The sequence below is a fragment of the Anoplolepis gracilipes genome, chromosome 13 (assembly GCF_047496725.1).
Source record: "Anoplolepis gracilipes chromosome 13, ASM4749672v1, whole genome shotgun sequence".
NCBI lineage: Eukaryota > Metazoa > Arthropoda > Insecta > Hymenoptera > Formicidae > Anoplolepis > Anoplolepis gracilipes.
In genome coordinates this window covers 2893120-2910683 of record NC_132982.1, presented here as the reverse complement: position 1 = coordinate 2910683, position 17564 = coordinate 2893120, and the positions used below count along the sequence as shown (strand labels likewise).

The 17564-nt window shown below is 36.4% G+C and overlaps 1 protein-coding gene across 1 annotated transcript in view; it reads left to right on the top strand.

The window, feature by feature from the left end:
* Nucleotides 1-17564, top strand: part of LOC140672311 (uncharacterized) — a 36794-nt gene continuing 19230 nt past the window's right edge. Inside the window, exon 1 of the mRNA XM_072904359.1 lies at nucleotides 1-1239. Within this exon, the coding sequence (XP_072760460.1) occupies nucleotides 1134-1239 (106 nt within the window). The 5' untranslated portion in view covers nucleotides 1-1133. The remainder of the gene's footprint in view (nucleotides 1240-17564) is intronic.

The following is a 17564-nucleotide window of genomic DNA, read 5'->3' as shown; positions in this document are numbered from 1 at the left end:
GATCAGTCGTTCGTCGCGCGCGCGCCAAGCTGTCACGCTGCCGGGCGCCTCGTCGTCCGGTCTCTTCACTTCATGCGGACGCACGTGCGAGGTCCTACCATATCGGATTGTAACGAGGGATCGATCCTATCATCTTCGGAGCAGGGGAGGGGGGGAATCTTATTCTTCAGCCAAGCTAACGCGGAGAAACATGGCTATCGGTGATCTGGTGTCAAGTCCGCTGAAGGCCTGTTTGTCATTATCGTGACAATGACGGGCAAAGTTTAAAACGAAAGGAATTATACAGTCACGGAGTGGAAGTGACGTTTTGTTGAGTGGTAGTGACATTTATCGGGTGGTGACACGTCAGCTCTGGCTTTCTCTCTCTCTCTCTCTCTCTTTCTTTCTCTCTTGATTTCGGAATAATCGGTCGCGACCGGAAGTTTCGGGGAGTGATACGTATCCTAGCGATCGCATTCTCGCTGGGCTTGCAATATTTGCCGGGAGTTGTTGTAAAATAGTGCAACCAGTAGTCCGCCTCGTTCGAATAAATCGCGGTCGAATATAATCGCTCGTGTCGTTGCTCTGATACAATTTATCTGCGCGTCGCGATAAGCCAGCGGATTACGACGACGCCGCGTGCGATTGGTATCGCAATTAATTAATCGGGCCGCGATTGACGGGCGCGTTTCTCTCTCCTCACGTTTCTCCTCCATCCCCTCGTCCCGCGCGGGAGCGAAGAGAGACGCGCGACCAGAGCTTTCGCGGAACGATGGTGAATCGAGGCGATCGGATCGTCGATCCCGTCGGGCGTTCGAATATCGTGGTTCATCGTCGAAGAGATTGAACCCTTGAACGCTGGTACGTTTCATCTAAATATTTGTCCAAGTGGAATTCGCGTCATTCTTGACGCGACGAGTTCAATTGAAGTAAACAAAACAAAAAAAAGAAAAAAAAAATTGCGACGATCGACAAGAAGGCCAACCAACAATAACGAGGCGAAGAACGTCATCAGTGGAAAATTCGTTTGCGTTTCCAACAAAATCCAGCCTCAGTCAATACGTAAACGTGAAAGACAACGGGAAAGCGATAGATATGACGGATGACGCAAATTGATAGGGAGAGATTGATAGCAGCTCGGAAGAGAAGCCAAGATGATGATGCCACCGCCGCAGGTCGTGGGTGTCCTGTTGAAGAAACCGGGGCAGCAAACGCATCCACGATTACCCCCCTTGGATCAGCAGGAAACTAAAATTAAAGGTAACTTGCACGAATCTTTCCTTGTTATATTTATAATATATATCATATTTTTATTAGATTTTTAATTACAAGTACATCATATTACAGTACGTGTTTTTACAAGAATCTAGAAATATACAAAATAAGAAATATACAGAATAACGCAATCAAAAAACCATAAAGAAGTGTTAGATTAACGAGTATATAGCATTTTAAATTGATGTTTAAAAAAAAAATATATATATATATATATTAAAAACGAAAATCTTCAGAGGCGTCGAGCGTCAAAATAAAGAATCACCATCAGAAAAATAGTGGCGAACCATTATACGACGCCGATAGCGTATCAAATAGGTTAATTACTACAGTAATTGAGCTCCCTACATAGGCACCCAGTAATCACAAATTTCCTCATTAATTCGGGACACCTTGTTTAGTGATTAAATAGACACGTAGGTGTTTGTACGTGTGTTTAGTTTGCAAAATACAACATATCATTTTATTACAGTCATAGTACAATGACTCTCCTGTCAACTAATTTCCGATATTTATGATAGAGTTAACATAAACAATTAAAAAAAAAACGCATGCAAAAGAGTTTTATTATTCCTTTTGAAACTATATAAGCAAATGATCGAGATTCAAAGCCTCGCGAAACAAACAGAGAGAGAGAGGGAGAGAGAGAGAGAGAGAGAGAGAGAGAGAGAGAGAGAGAGAGAGAGAATGGCCGGACCGAAAGAGGAAATAATTTTCATTGTAACAGGCTTACATCCTATAAACAGGCATTCGAGAGAGACGTAAACTCACCTCGGTCGGGTCTCCGCGCCGGCGTTAAATTATCGATATTATGATTCATCGGAGTATGTTGTTACAACAAACCAACAGCCTTATCGAGTCTGCAAACTTTTATGAAATCCGGGCGCCGGGACTCTTATTTTCTAATCAAACTCTGCGCTGTTGACCTCACCCCGGATATCGTTTCTGTGCAGGAATGCGTTCGCTCTTCTCGTTGATTAATAATTTATCGCGACTCGAAATTGATTGACCGAATGAGAAGAGCGCCTAAGAATATCCTCGGCATTATTGGCGCTGGAACGGGCGTGACGTGAAAAAAAATCCTCGTAAAATGGAATGTAACCCGCGCAAACGCGACAATTGAAGATTAAGTGGCTCCGCTGGCTTGTTTACTCTATTATGCCGATCAGCCGAGCCGACGCCTTCTACGGCTCCGTTGACAATTATGTTAATAGAACGGCGACGTGCTGCGATAAGAGCGTGTGTTGATTTGATAGGAGCGTTGTAAAAATATCTTTTCTATTAAAGACGTCTTTAATCAGCCCTTTTTTTTTTATATCGCCTATTCGCGTAAAATTATCGAGTTTTTTCTTTTGCCATGTAAAGCTTTTTACATTTGATTTTGATTAACACGCGAGAGAGCGATGGTTTTCTGTTTTAAAAACACCATTCGCGAGCGGCTGCTAATATTTCGAGCTAATGTCAAACGGTAAAGTCTCATCAGGCCTTTTACAAGTCCGTCTCGTTCGCACGCGATTGACAATTCGTGCTCCGTAATCCGGTATCTGGGCTACCGTGCTAACGGGATACTTTTACGTGGCCATCCAGCCAGTGCTTGGGGAACTTGAAAATGGGCTCTCTAGCGGCCAAACTGTCGCAGAAAACCTGTGTGTTCAGCAGATCTATGTACAGCGATTGACAAAATTATTACGCACCCTTAAATTTTACCCGTATTTCTTATTTTGTTAATTATATATAAATACTAGAAAGATTATAAAAAATTATCGATAGCACTTTAAAGCTGAAATTTCAAGCTTCAAAATGTTTTTTTTTCATTTTTCGCCCAGTATCGACAACATATGTCTGAAAAATACAGATTTAGTTTCAAAATTATGTGTCTCGGCCAAAAAAAATTGTAGGAAAGTTTAAAAAAAAGCATTTTGTAGTTTATGGAACTTGATTTAACGTTTTGGAGAGAAATTTTTTTACCGAGTTGTAGAGTGTCAAAAATACAATAAAATTTTAAGAAACAAAACAATGTTCTTTTTTAAAGCACAGAAGAAGGAAAATACAAAAATTTTTTTAATTACCGATAGCAACTTTAATGCGTTATCAGTACATAAAATTTTTGTGTATATGTGTGTTGATTCAACTATAATAAACATCAGCGTAAAAGAATACGAAACATTGTTATACTAAAGAAATGTTATAAAATTGTACAATTCTTTATAGTATCACGTGTTTATTAAAAATCTTAATTTCTAAAATTCTTTAAAAAAAAAAAAGAAAAATCAAATTTTTGTTTCTAAAAGAAAGAGTTTTAATTAATTAATTTAATACAAAATTATTTCTGAAAGAAAGAGTTAAGAGGAGATTAGAAGAATATAATAAAAACAAGATTGACTTGTGTATATCTGTGTTGATTCAACTATAATAAACATCAGCGTAAAAGAATACGAAACATTGTTGTACTAAAGCAATGTTATAAAATTGTACAATTCTTTATAGTATCACGTGTTTATTAAAAATCTTAATTTCTAAAATTCTTTAAAAAAAAAGAAGAAAAATAAAATTTTTGTTTCTAAAAGAAAGAGTTTTAATTAATTAATTTAATACAAAATTATTTCTGAAAGAAAGAGTTAAGAGGAGATTAGAAGAATATAATAAATACAAGATTGATTTGTGTATATCTGTGTTGATTCAACTATAATAAACATCAGCGTAAAAGAATACGAAATGTTGTTGTACTAAAGCAATGTTATAAAATTGTACAATTCTTTATAGTATCACGTGTTTATTAAAAATCTTAATTTCTAAAATTCTTTAAAAAAAAGGAATACAAAATTTTTGTTTCTAAAAGAAAGAATTTTAATTAATTAATTTAATGTACTGATAACGCATTAAAGTTGCTATCGGTAATTAAACAAGTTTTTGTATTTTCCTTGTTCTCTGTTTTAAAAAAGAACATTGTTTTGTTTCTTAAAATTTTATTGTATTTTTGACACTCTGCAACTCGGTAAAGAAATTTCTCTCGAAAAATTTCAGTCAAACTACAAAATGCTTTTTTTTAAACTTTCCTATAATTTTTTTTTTTTTTTTTTTGCCAAAATACATAATTTTGAAACTAAATCTGTATTTTTCAGACATATGTTGTCGATACTGGGCGAAAAATTATCGCCAACGAAAAATTAAAAAAACAGCTTGAAATTTCAGCTTTGAAGTGCTATCGATAGTATTTTTAATCTTTTTAGTACCGTGAAACGCGTATTAAATCTTGGGAAATCAAAAAATGGACAATCTTGAAACGTAATTATAGAATTAAACGTGTCAAATAATTCTGAAAGTAAGATAATTTGACGAATCGTGTCTCGGACACGTAAACTTTATGTAAGGCTCTTAAAATGACAGCGGCGCCAAAAATGACGATGACGTGTGCGTTTGCCGCGAAAGTTGCAGGCATGGGTTTCGCTGAAGCCCCCGAATCTAAAATAAATACAGCCCCGTCCAATGTATAATATTTTCTGTAAAAATAAACGAAATAATAGTGATTCGCGAGGATGCTCGGCCGAACGAAATTATCATCTACGGCCCGTTAATCTTTGCTTAACGCGAAAAGAGGTAAGATACCTAAATTCCTTTAGTTTACGGCGGGTCAAAAAACAGTAAGCGAAGAAAGCGGGCGAACCTACTTGCGTTGCAAGGCGGCTTCAGTTGCCGGTTTTCTGTATATACGACTGTATATATAATATATATTTCGAATCCCTCCTCGTTTCTTTTTTTTTTCTCGCCCGCAGTTTAAGGAGAGCAACCCTTTCTCTCTCTGGTATACATATAACGGGAACTTTATTAAACTCACCGTATTTTCCGTTTCATTGCGCATTCTACAAGCGGTTACGACATATCGGTGATCCCGATATTGCGAAACCCCGTCGAGATTTTAACGAAGCCTACCTGCTCGACAAGGACTTTACATTATAATTTTGACCGCAACGCGTTCGCTCCTTAATTAACTCTTACCATCAAGTGGGCCGTGAAATATCGTATACTTTGCACGAAAGATAAAGCACCATCTCTTGTATAAAGTTTAATTACTTTTACTCAAAGAACGCGGAGAGAGACGTATACCAATGATTCTCTTTGAAAATACAGTTATCGTATAGAAGGAGATACGTCAATGAAAGTTTCACTAACTCTTTAATTCGTGCGGTTCTCGTGGGGGGTTTTTCTTTCCTCTCTTCTCCTCCTTTCGGTTCGAAATTTTCGCAAAATAAGAGTCGAACCCCCGGTGCACAATGGAGCTCTTTGTAATACGAAGGGACACAAAGCGACTGGGTAAATAGCCAATAGGACCCTTGAGGAAAAAAAATCCGCAAGAGACAGCGCGTTTCACATTTCTCGTTCTTCAGCTCGGTGTTCTGGCTGGTCTTCGGGAAACTGGATTTCAAGGTGTTACATACTCTTCATTTCCGTTAGTGCGATTCGGCGGTTTCGGTGACATTCGCGAAAGAAACGAATCTGCGTACATATATATATATATATATATATATATATATATATATATATATATATATATATGTATACATACTATACGTTTGATTCGCGTGCACGACTCCTTTTGCGCAATGAACATCTTTCTCTTTCTCTCTCTTTTTGGAGTCCGGGCGACTTAAATTAGGGTCACAGTGCCGAATTAAGCACGGTCCACAAGTGCCATTCATGGGGAACTCGACGCGACCGGGGATTAAGATATACACATGTAGATAAAGTCGGACCCCATCCGTATATTCGAGTTTCTGCGATTCTCTAGGAATCCTTTTTATACTTGAGAATCCTCCTGAGAAATCCCTGTGCCGGCATTATACGTTTCGCGAAGTAATCCCCTAAGTATCACTATTCAGGGGACGAAATTGAGCTTGCGCTTGTCTTCTGCCGACGTAGAGGCGCGGGTCTTTGCGGTTAAAAAGGTTCAATTGAGCTAAGGGAGGCGAAAGAGGATCATTTCTATCGCCGACATGCATGACAGATCGAATGAAAGAGAGCGAGAAAGCAAGATAGACAGCGAGGGGAGGGGGGGGGGAGAGAGAGGAAAGTCTGTTAGTCGCGAGTCTAAACAAATTACAACGGCGGCGACTGGCTCCTCGCACGAGCGCGAATAATAAATCGCGAATAATCGCTGGCATATATATATATATACCGGGTGTCCCGCTCGAGCGGATCGACGAGCAACAGCCGACTCGGCTCTTCGTCTTTTCTGCGAGTGCGATTCGGCGACTGGACTGACTCTCGTGTGTCATTTATTTGATCGTCACTATCGGGACACCCCGTGAAACCGAGTTGGCTCGCTCGGAGATCGATTACGGTTCTATTTTATTCTCAAGAGCGACGATATCGTTTCTCGATAATCGACTCGAGTATCGGTCGCCATTTCATATCGTTGTTTGCGACGTATGTACATATTATACATTCACGCCCGGTATCTCGTTGCACCGTACTCGTTATCACACTCGCGGACGATAACACATCCGGAGTGTAGACGTTCCTTAAGGCGTGCTCCGGCCGTCGAGCAGAGTTATTTTTGTAATTTATAATATAACGTGTATGAGAGAAATAATTTCACTATACAATAAGAATGATTTATTTTATTTGTGGTGAGAAAAAAATATCTGCCATGTGTGTGTGTGTGTGTGTGTGTGTGTGTGTGTTTTTTTTTCTCTCTTCGTTTGCTCCAATTAATTTGGAAAATATTGACGCTAGTTGTATCTCCGCAAACTCGCTGTCGCGTCACGTCTTATCAATAGTCGTATGCGATATCGGGGTTTCTAATTATCGCCAATCTCGACTTTCTTCTGCGTCATCCTCGACCTCGGACGCGCTTCAACGAAATCGCGTGTCGAGCTGGAGCCTCTTTTCGATCTGCTCGTATCGTCTCGAGTCGAGTTTTCAGGCAACCAGTTCCGTCGGAAAAAAGCGGTTGGGAAAAATGTTTTTGTGATTCAGAAACCGAAATGCGCTGTCGCGCATTTTCTCACGATTCGTATCAGTTTTCATGCTCCGCCGTTCTCTCAAAAGAATCGCGAATTTCACAGTACATAGATGGGATGAATTTCTGGGCACCTAAGACCGTAGCCTTGCAGCTGTCAACGTCATCTTGGCGATCTCTCTTGAGCCAAGCGCGACGACAGAGCCGAGGACGCTTTTTCTGAGCGCACGTGTCCCTTTGGTCGGTTTCTCGCACACACATACACACACACACACAAATTAATTAGCGAGGAGAATGCTGGTCTCTCAAGTGGGTGTAATTAGATGCCCTCGGCTGTGTCTCATCGCGAAGAACACGATAAAAGAAAGTGTCGTCTCGTCGACAGCGACGGGAAAAAAATTGTCCTAACCATAAGAGAAGCCAGACTCGAAGCAAGGAATTTTATTCGATTTTATACAAATTATACATATATATATATAATTGTGTATTTGAAAGCAATCTGGATCTATCGTTTGTATATTGGGCCAACTATGTAAATGACACGCGATCTGACGTATCTGAGCGTTGGTTTGATAATGATATATAGAGAATAAGCGATAAAGGGGATGAAACAAAGGACCCATTTAATACGTAATATATTTGATATTATTGGCGCGAATGACGAGACAAGGGCCGGAGTAATCTTTCCATCTCCGTCTCGAACAGCTGACGGGAATAGTGTCCGCGTCGGACAGGAAATGGCCCTTTCCTGCCGCTGTGTGTGTGTGTGTGTGTGTGTGTACACGTCAGATACGGGAGCGACTTGTGTTCTTTCATTTTGCTTGGTCGAGCTACAGTGACGAACGAAATACACGAGAACAAGAGAGAAAGAAAAGACTCGATTGTATCGGTGGAATAGAGAAAGCTCCAGTTTAGAGAAAGAGAGAGAGAAACGAGCGAGCATCTGGTTCTGGAGGGTATCTAATTAAAAAAACAATGAAAGAAATCCACCAGACCTCGAGGGAGGCCTCCCAGACATTTTGTATACAACCGGTACAACAGTGGAACGAGCTGTTGATGAACATCTCGAAAATGATGTATATAAAACTCCGCCGTTATTTTCACTTAATGAACCAAAGTGGCTAAAAGAAATCATCGCGCAATTCGTACTAGTCGCTTTTAATAGATGAGACAAGCGAGCGACATAAATTTTGACAGGTAAACTTTCACCTTGAAATTATAATATTTCCATCGCTGTCCTCCACGAGAGATATAATGCATTACCAATGACGGAGAGAAGTTGGAAGGAGCAGCTGACCTGGCTGCACGTTCGGAAAACGACTACCTGGGACGAAGAGAAAACGGCATCTTCCGATGAAGCGAGAGGGAGAAACGCGACGCTACAGAGTTCGCTGATGAAAGAGACAGCGAGACAGTAGCCGGGACGGAAGTCGACGTTGCTTTACACGAGATATACCAGCCGTTACCGGCGGCGAGTGAGACGGACTTACGGTATTCTCGCGGTCGCGAGGACGACGGCGTGCGGTGAATCGATGATAGACGAGAGAGAAGGGGACATTGTGGAGGATCGAACGAGGATGGAGACAGGTCAGGGCGTTGCACCGTTTGCTGTGACCTAGTGTTCCCTGCGGGCTCCGTTTAGGTCTCTCGATAGTTGTCTCTCGTCTCCCCCTTCTCCCCCGGGACTCTCATCCCATCGACAAGGAGCAGGCATTTTTAGAATTTTTACCAACTCGCATAATCGCTATCTGTTGTTTGATCGATACTCCCTGACTTGAGCGGAACACGAGAAAGCAGTAGAGAGTAGTCTAACAGATTATTTCGAAAATAAAATAATAATATTGCAAGAAAAGTATGTAATATATTTTTACAAATTTAATTTTTACAACCAATTGAAATTGAGAGGAATTTAGAGATGTAAAAGGTCTGAATAAAAAGAATAATTCAGAGACACTAAACGTTTTAGAAATAAATTAATAATATAATTAAGTGACAATAATAATATTGAAAATATCGAAAAATTTAATTTGCAATTTTAAAAACGAATAATTCGAGAGATACAAAAAATCGAATTATCCAAGTAATATTCACATTTTGCGAAATGGCAAAAAATTATTTTCTTTATAAATAAAACAAATGCAATATTTTTTTAAATCGTGCGAAAATATTGATAGACACGCTAAATTTGTTTGCTTTATCAATATCAATCTAACTTCTTGCAGCATTATTCGCGTGTTTGTTCTGTCAGCGGAAGACTATGTTAGAATTCATTATTATATATTTTTTTAAGAGTTTAGTTACTATGCTTAAGAAAACATTGTTACACGAGTTTGTTTTCTGCATTTTGTTCTTTCTCTCGCATGCAATACATGCATGATAATCGATTTCGTTTAATTTTCTAATTTAATACTTAATCATTTTAGAATATCTTTGATTTTTTATTTACTCAAAATAATGAAACATTTAAATGTCTTTCTTCTGTTCGAAAAATAAAATAATAGAATTCATTGGAATTATATAATAGTGTATTTAAAATATAATGTAGAATTTTAATACATGTTTAGAATTTATATTTTAGATTAGAATAGAATTTTTTTTCCTGTCAAAAGAGAAACGGTAAAAGAGATCGATTTTGTTTAATTTTCTAATTTAATACTTAATACTTTTAGAATATCTTTGATTTTTTATTTACTCCAAATAATGAAACATTTAAATGTCTTTCTTCTGTTCGAAAAATAAAATAATAGAATTCATTGGAATTATATAATAGTGTATTTAAAATATAATGTAGAATTTTAATGCATGTTTAAAATTTATATTTTAGATTAGAATTTTTTTTTCCTGTCAAAAGAGAATCGGTAAAAGAGATCGATTTCGTTTAATTTTCTAATTTAATACTTAATCATTTTAGAATATCTTTGATTTTTTATTTACTCAAAATAATGAAACATTTAAATGTCTTTCTTCTGTTCGAAAAATAAAATAATAGAATTCATTGGAATTATATAATAGTGTATTTAAAATATAATGTAGAATTTTAATACATGTTTAGAATTTATATTTTAGATTAGAATAGAATTTTTTTTCCTGTCAAAAGAGAAACGGTAAAAGAGATCGATTTTGTTTAATTTTCTAATTTAATACTTAATACTTTTAGAATATCTTTGATTTTTTATTTACTCCAAATAATGAAACATTTAAATGTCTTTCTTCTGTTCGAAAAATAAAATAATAGAATTCATTGGAATTATATAATAGTGTATTTAAAATATAATGTAGAATTTTAATGCATGTTTAAAATTTATATTTTAGATTAGAATTTTTTTTTCCTGTCAAAAGAGAATCGGTAAAAGAGATCGATTTTGTTTAATTTTCTAATTTAACACTTAATCATTTTAGAATATCTTTGATTTTTTATTTACTCAAAATAATGAAACATTTAAATGTCTTTCTTCTGTTCGAAAAATAAAATAATAGAATTCATTGGAATTATATAATAGTGTATTTAAAATATAATGTAGAATTTTAATACATGTTTAGAATTTATATTTTAGATTAGAATAGAATTTTTTTTCCTGTCAAAAGAGAAACGGTAAAAGAGATCGATTTTGTTTAATTTTCTAATTTAATACTTAATACTTTTAGAATATCTTTGATTTTTTATTTACTCCAAATAATGAAACATTTAAATGTCTTTCTTCTGTTCGAAAAATAAAATAATAGAATTCATTGGAATTATATAATAGTGTATTTAAAATATAATGTAGAATTTTAATGCATGTTTAAAATTTATATTTTAGATTAGAATTTTTTTTTCCTGTCAAAAGAGAATCGGTAAAAGAGATCGATTTTGTTTAATTTTCTAATTTAACACTTAATCATTTTAGAATATCTTTGATTTTTTATTTACTCAAAATAATGAAACATTTAAATGTCTTTCTTCTGTTCGAAAAATAAAATAATAGAATTCATTGGAATTATATAATAGTGTATTTAAAATATAATGTAGAATTTTAATACATGTTTAGAATTTATATTTTAGATTAGAATAGAATTTTTTTTCCTGTCAAAAGAGAAACGGTAAAAGAGATCGATTTTGTTTAATTTTCTAATTTAATACTTAATACTTTTAGAATATCTTTGATTTTTTATTTACTCCAAATAATGAAACATTTAAATGTCTTTCTTCTGTTCGAAAAATAAAATAATAGAATTCATTGGAATTATATAATAGTGTATTTAAAATATAATGTAGAATTTTAATGCATGTTTAAAATTTATATTTTAGATTAGAATTTTTTTTTCCTGTCAAAAGAGAATCGGTAAAAGAGATCGATTTTGTTTAATTTTCTAATTTAACACTTAATCATTTTAGAATATCTTTGATTTTTTATTTACTCAAAATAATGAAACATTTAAATGTCTTTCTTCTGTTCGAAAAATAAAATAATAGAATTCATTGGAATTATATAATAGTGTATTTAAAATATAATGTAGAATTTTAATACATGTTTAGAATTTATATTTTAGATTAGAATAGAATTTTTTTTCCTGTCAAAAGAGAAACGGTAAAAGAGATCGATTTTGTTTAATTTTCTAATTTAATACTTAATACTTTTAGAATATCTTTGATTTTTTATTTACTCCAAATAATGAAACATTTAAATGTCTTTCTTCTGTTCGAAAAATAAAATAATAGAATTCATTGGAATTATATAATAGTGTATTTAAAATATAATGTAGAATTTTAATGCATGTTTAAAATTTATATTTTAGATTAGAATTTTTTTTTCCTGTCAAAAGAGAATCGGTAAAAGAGATCGATTTTGTTTAATTTTCTAATTTAACACTTAATCATTTTAGAATATCTTTGATTTTTTATTTACTCAAAATAATGAAACATTTAAATGTCTTTCTTCTGTTCGAAAAATAAAATAATAGAATTCATTGGAATTATATAATAGTGTATTTAAAATATAATGTAGAATTTTAATACATGTTTAGAATTTATATTTTAGATTAGAATAGAATTTTTTTTCCTGTCAAAAGAGAAACGGTAAAAGAGATCGATTTTGTTTAATTTTCTAATTTAATACTTAATACTTTTAGAATATCTTTGATTTTTTATTTACTCCAAATAATGAAACATTTAAATGTCTTTCTTCTGTTCGAAAAATAAAATAATAGAATTCATTGGAATTATATAATAGTGTATTTAAAATATAATGTAGAATTTTAATGCATGTTTAAAATTTATATTTTAGATTAGAATTTTTTTTTCCTGTCAAAAGAGAATCGGTAAAAGAGATCGATTTTGTTTAATTTTCTAATTTAACACTTAATCATTTTAGAATATCTTTGATTTTTTATTTACTCAAAATAATGAAACATTTAAATGTCTTTCTTCTGTTCGAAAAATAAAATAATAGAATTCATTGGAATTATATAATAGTGTATTTAAAATATAATGTAGAATTTTAATACATGTTTAGAATTTATATTTTAGATTAGAATAGAATTTTTTTTCCTGTCAAAAGAGAAACGGTAAAAGAGATCGATTTTGTTTAATTTTCTAATTTAATACTTAATACTTTTAGAATATCTTTGATTTTTTATTTACTCCAAATAATGAAACATTTAAATGTCTTTCTTCTGTTCGAAAAATAAAATAATAGAATTCATTGGAATTATATAATAGTGTATTTAAAATATAATGTAGAATTTTAATGCATGTTTAAAATTTATATTTTAGATTAGAATTTTTTTTTCCTGTCAAAAGAGAATCGGTAAAAGAGATCGATTTTGTTTAATTTTCTAATTTAACACTTAATCATTTTAGAATATCTTTGATTTTTTATTTACTCAAAATAATGAAACATTTAAATGTCTTTCTTCTGTTCGAAAAATAAAATAATAGAATTCATTGGAATTATATAATAGTGTATTTAAAATATAATGTAGAATTTTAATACATGTTTAGAATTTATATTTTAGATTAGAATAGAATTTTTTTTCCTGTCAAAAGAGAAACGGTAAAAGAGATCGATTTTGTTTAATTTTCTAATTTAATACTTAATACTTTTAGAATATCTTTGATTTTTTATTTACTCCAAATAATGAAACATTTAAATGTCTTTCTTCTGTTCGAAAAATAAAATAATAGAATTCATTGGAATTATATAATAGTGTATTTAAAATATAATGTAGAATTTTAATACATGTTTAGAATTTATATTTTAGATTAGAATAGAATTTTTTTTCCTGTCAAAAGAGAAACGGTAAAAGAGATCGTATGACGTTTCTGCTTAAACGGACACGCAAGAAGGGGACCACCATTGAATCTATGGGAACGGTAACGACGTAATTACGGGGGGCCAGGCGCGTTACATCTAATCGTAATGGAACGATTACATCGACATTTCCTTCTTGATTCTTTACGCTTCTTGGCAGCGGGAATTCGTTTCCGTTGGGTTAGCTTTTATAAACGCTTCCAGAGATATTGTGTATTGAATCGGATTTCAAAATGGAGTACCGGCTACGATCGCGCGCCTCCGATTATTATCGATGTAGCGGCTTTCAGGCTCTCCTGTAACACGCATGCGTGATTTCGAGAAAATCGACTTTCAACCTAGATTCGACCGCTTGCTTCGCCGATCATTAAATCCCGAGCGCGTTAACGTTATCTCGATTATTACATGGCTTTCTTGATTTCTTATTACATGCCTCGCACTGACCCAGAACTATCCGATTGCGTTCGAATCCATTAATTTGCGTTACGAGTGTATCGAGATATAAACGTGTCGGGTTTAATAGCGATATCGCTCGAGACTTTACACACCGTCTCTTGTAAAGCCGATAATATGCAATATTTCGTGTTTGACGTTTTTATAAAAAAAAAAAAAAAAAAAAAAAAAAAACAACACTTTAGATAAATCAGATCATATCACGATGAGAAGGAAGGTGGCGGCATGATGGTCGTATTTATTCCTCGATCCAACTTTTTCCTTTCATCCCTCAAAGTTTCTTTCTTACGCCTCTGCGATCTCATTCATCGCGGTTATTTACGCTATGGACGCGTCAACGAGCTAGATCACGCTTGTTCCCTATCCTCACTGTCAAAATAAATGGTCGCCGTCGTCGTAAGTTGCATCCCTTCTCTCTCTCTCTCGAAAGAGAGAAAACCAGAATCGCCCGCAGAAACTGGTCCTGCCGGCCTGCGTGTCCTGGAAAAATGTCCTGCAACGGGTGCACGTGTGTGTCGGCACTTATGCTCGTGTCGCGCGTGCTGCTTTCGCAGTCTATATAGGCAGCACGCCCGGTATTTACCTCGGGTTAGGTCGAGAGAGGAGCAGTTTTTACGGGGAAAAAATATTCTTTCTCGTAAAACTCGCCAACGTACATACATACATACATGCATGCATGCATGCACGAGGTCACCGATCCCCCTTTCGTTTCGTAATCGTAAATAACGTATACGCGACGTCCCTACGATGGATGATAGTCACGCGACGTTACACCTTAGCCAGCTGTTCGACCCCCGTGCGAGAGGAAAAAATGCTTAGATATTCGACAAGGCTGTGTCAACTGCCTTTTACCGTCATTTGAATAAAAATCTATCGTGTAGAGGAAAATCTTACCACGCCTACGGTAATCATTTTTTTTTTCTTTCCTTTGTCGTGATATTTTTACACACCCTTTGATGCGAACCGCGTCTTATAAAGGTGTCTTCGGTCGTCATCGTTTGACAACTGGGAATGTGACATTAAAAGGTTGTAAAAAAGACAGGCGTCATAAAAATAACGTGTAGTCATTTGCATGTATTACCTAGTTTTGAATCCCTTGCTTGAATAAATTTATAACATAAATTTAATTCTATGAAACGTAAAATGCAACGGAGCGAGTAATATGTAAAATTGTCTCGTATACTGTTGCATCAAAGTAGCTCATTGTAAAAAAACAGATGAATGAAGTCGTTCAGGAATTGGTCGACTAACGGTCACAACATGTACAATATCCGGTACCTCCGGGATTCAATTAGGTGCCGTCGAGGCGCGACATAATCCCCATATCGTATTACACCCTACGTTGTAACCCCCTGGCAAAAAATAGGAGGAGAGAGAGAGAGAGAGAGAGAGAGAGAAAAAAAAAAGAGAGAGAATCGCGAGAAGAATCGCATGTGGAAAATTCGTCTCGCAGAAAAAATATGATCGATCTCGTTCGGCGTGGAAAACTCGTCCTTTCTCTCTCTCTCTTTCATCGAGAACTCGCAGCGGGCGAGTTAAGATAAGAAGCGCCTCGAAAGTCCAACCCCGAGGCGTATGGCGGGACCGGTGTAACAATTAATTTCCAAAGGAAAGAGTTACGAAGCCGTCTGCACATCTCTCCTCCGGAGGGTCGACCCATCTGGAATCAAGGGACAAAATCGCCGTAATGGCGGTGCAACCCTTCGGCCAGCTGTGCGTCACAATGGTCGTCACGAAAAATCGTGCGACAATGTTATCTCGATCTGCTTCTCTCTGCTTTGTGGGGTCGTGCCAGGATTGAGTCGTCAAGCAATCGGGTTAAGGGACACGCTTTGTCGTAGGACGTAGGATCCTCTGTGTTGCGAGAGGAAAAAATCGCTCTTGCCTTTTCTTCTCTTCTCTCGAGAGATTGCGATCAGATGAGCAAATGCAAATTCTATCTCTCCCTCCCTCCCCCTCTCTCTCTCTCTCTCTCTTTCTCTCTCTCTCTCTTTGCGCCGATACCACGCGATCAATTTACATCTCGATGTAAAGTTATCTGACGCGATTACAAGACCGCTGCGGTAAACCGAAATTGCTCACAATGGCGCCAACAATTTGTCCTTGTTTACCGTTTGCGGTGAAAGGAATTCGGCACAAAGCGGAGGTTTGGCTTTCACGAGAAAGCAAACAAGCACGCACCCCTTTCCGGTCCGCGAGCTTTTTAATGTCGCGTCGTGAAGCCAATAAGAGACTGGGCGAAAAAGAGAGAGAGAGAGAGAGAGAGAGAGCATTTTGGTCGAGTAATTCTTAAAAGAAAAGAAAGGGGTTCACAGAGGCTAAACGTGAAACCGGTCTTCCACGATGGCGCCGCTTAGTTCGCTCACGCTGCGAAAGCTTGCGTCTCGATTCGATTTCCATTAGAGTCCGACGATGATGTTTACTTAGCTCCGGGTCGTTGTCACGCGGCCGAGAGAGGAGAGACAGAAAAACGGCGACATCGGTGTCGGAGAACGACTGCACAAGAGAGAGAGAGAGAGAGAGAGAGAGGGACACGGGTGGATGAAGAATCCGGAAAGAGAGAGAGAGAGAGAGAGAGAGAGAGAGAGAGAGAGGAGGGGATGGAAAAACGGAATCAGGTTTCTACCTTTATAGGCCTTGCAGTCCTTCCGTGCGTTTCTGTTGTGTGTGCGCCTCTTTTCCTTCCTCTCTTCTTTCCTTGCACGGATGCAGAGAAGGAGCAGAGGCGACAGAAAACCATAATCATTAACAAAAGGGCCCCGAAGGCACCATGTTGCGTGCAGCGGCGAAACAGCTACAGAGACAAGACGAGCTCTTTCGCACCCCTTTCTCACGCGCGACACCTCGAACACCACCGGAGGAGGCTCCGTCTTTTTTTTTTTTTTTTTTTTTTTTCCGAGGGCTCCAGAGTCCTCGGATGAAACGTCTCGAGGATCGACAGGGAGGGATGTCTCGGTCGTTAACGAGTCGCGAAAAATTGATTTCTACGGATATGGCAGGCATCTCTTTTATGGGTTTCCTTATCTCTTTCGTTCCCCTGCGAGATACGAAGGGAAATATGTCAAATTTCACGAAGGAAGGATACCGCGATCTCTGTGACTTTTAAAGAGGAGCCAGGACAAAAGTTTTTTTTTTTTTTTTTTTCACACTACATTGTCGAGGGAATTATTCGCGAGACTAGACGTCTAATTTATGCGACGAAAGGGCTACGATACGGGTAGAGCGTCGGAATGAAAGTCAGTTGATTTTGGGCCCCTCGCTAGATATAGTAAGTAATGGCTCTCGCGCAGTTTATATGGAAATTTACCGGTCGGAAAATGACCGTGTCGAAAGGCTCGGCAAACGGGGCTTCTTCATTGGCATAACGTATGCATCGCCACGCTCCTCGCTTCTTTTGCTCCCAGCAACTATGTGCTCGACAAATCGTCACTGATCGTGCCGAAATAAGTATTGAGAAAATAGTTTTAGTCCACAGGTCGGACGTGTATACGTACGTTATCGAAAATATTTCCACCATCGTAATCTGCGATTACGTGCTTCTCGAGCTCGTTCCTTGAGTCACAAAAGAAGCAGAATTTAAGACAGGAAATATGTCAGTTCTTACAAAA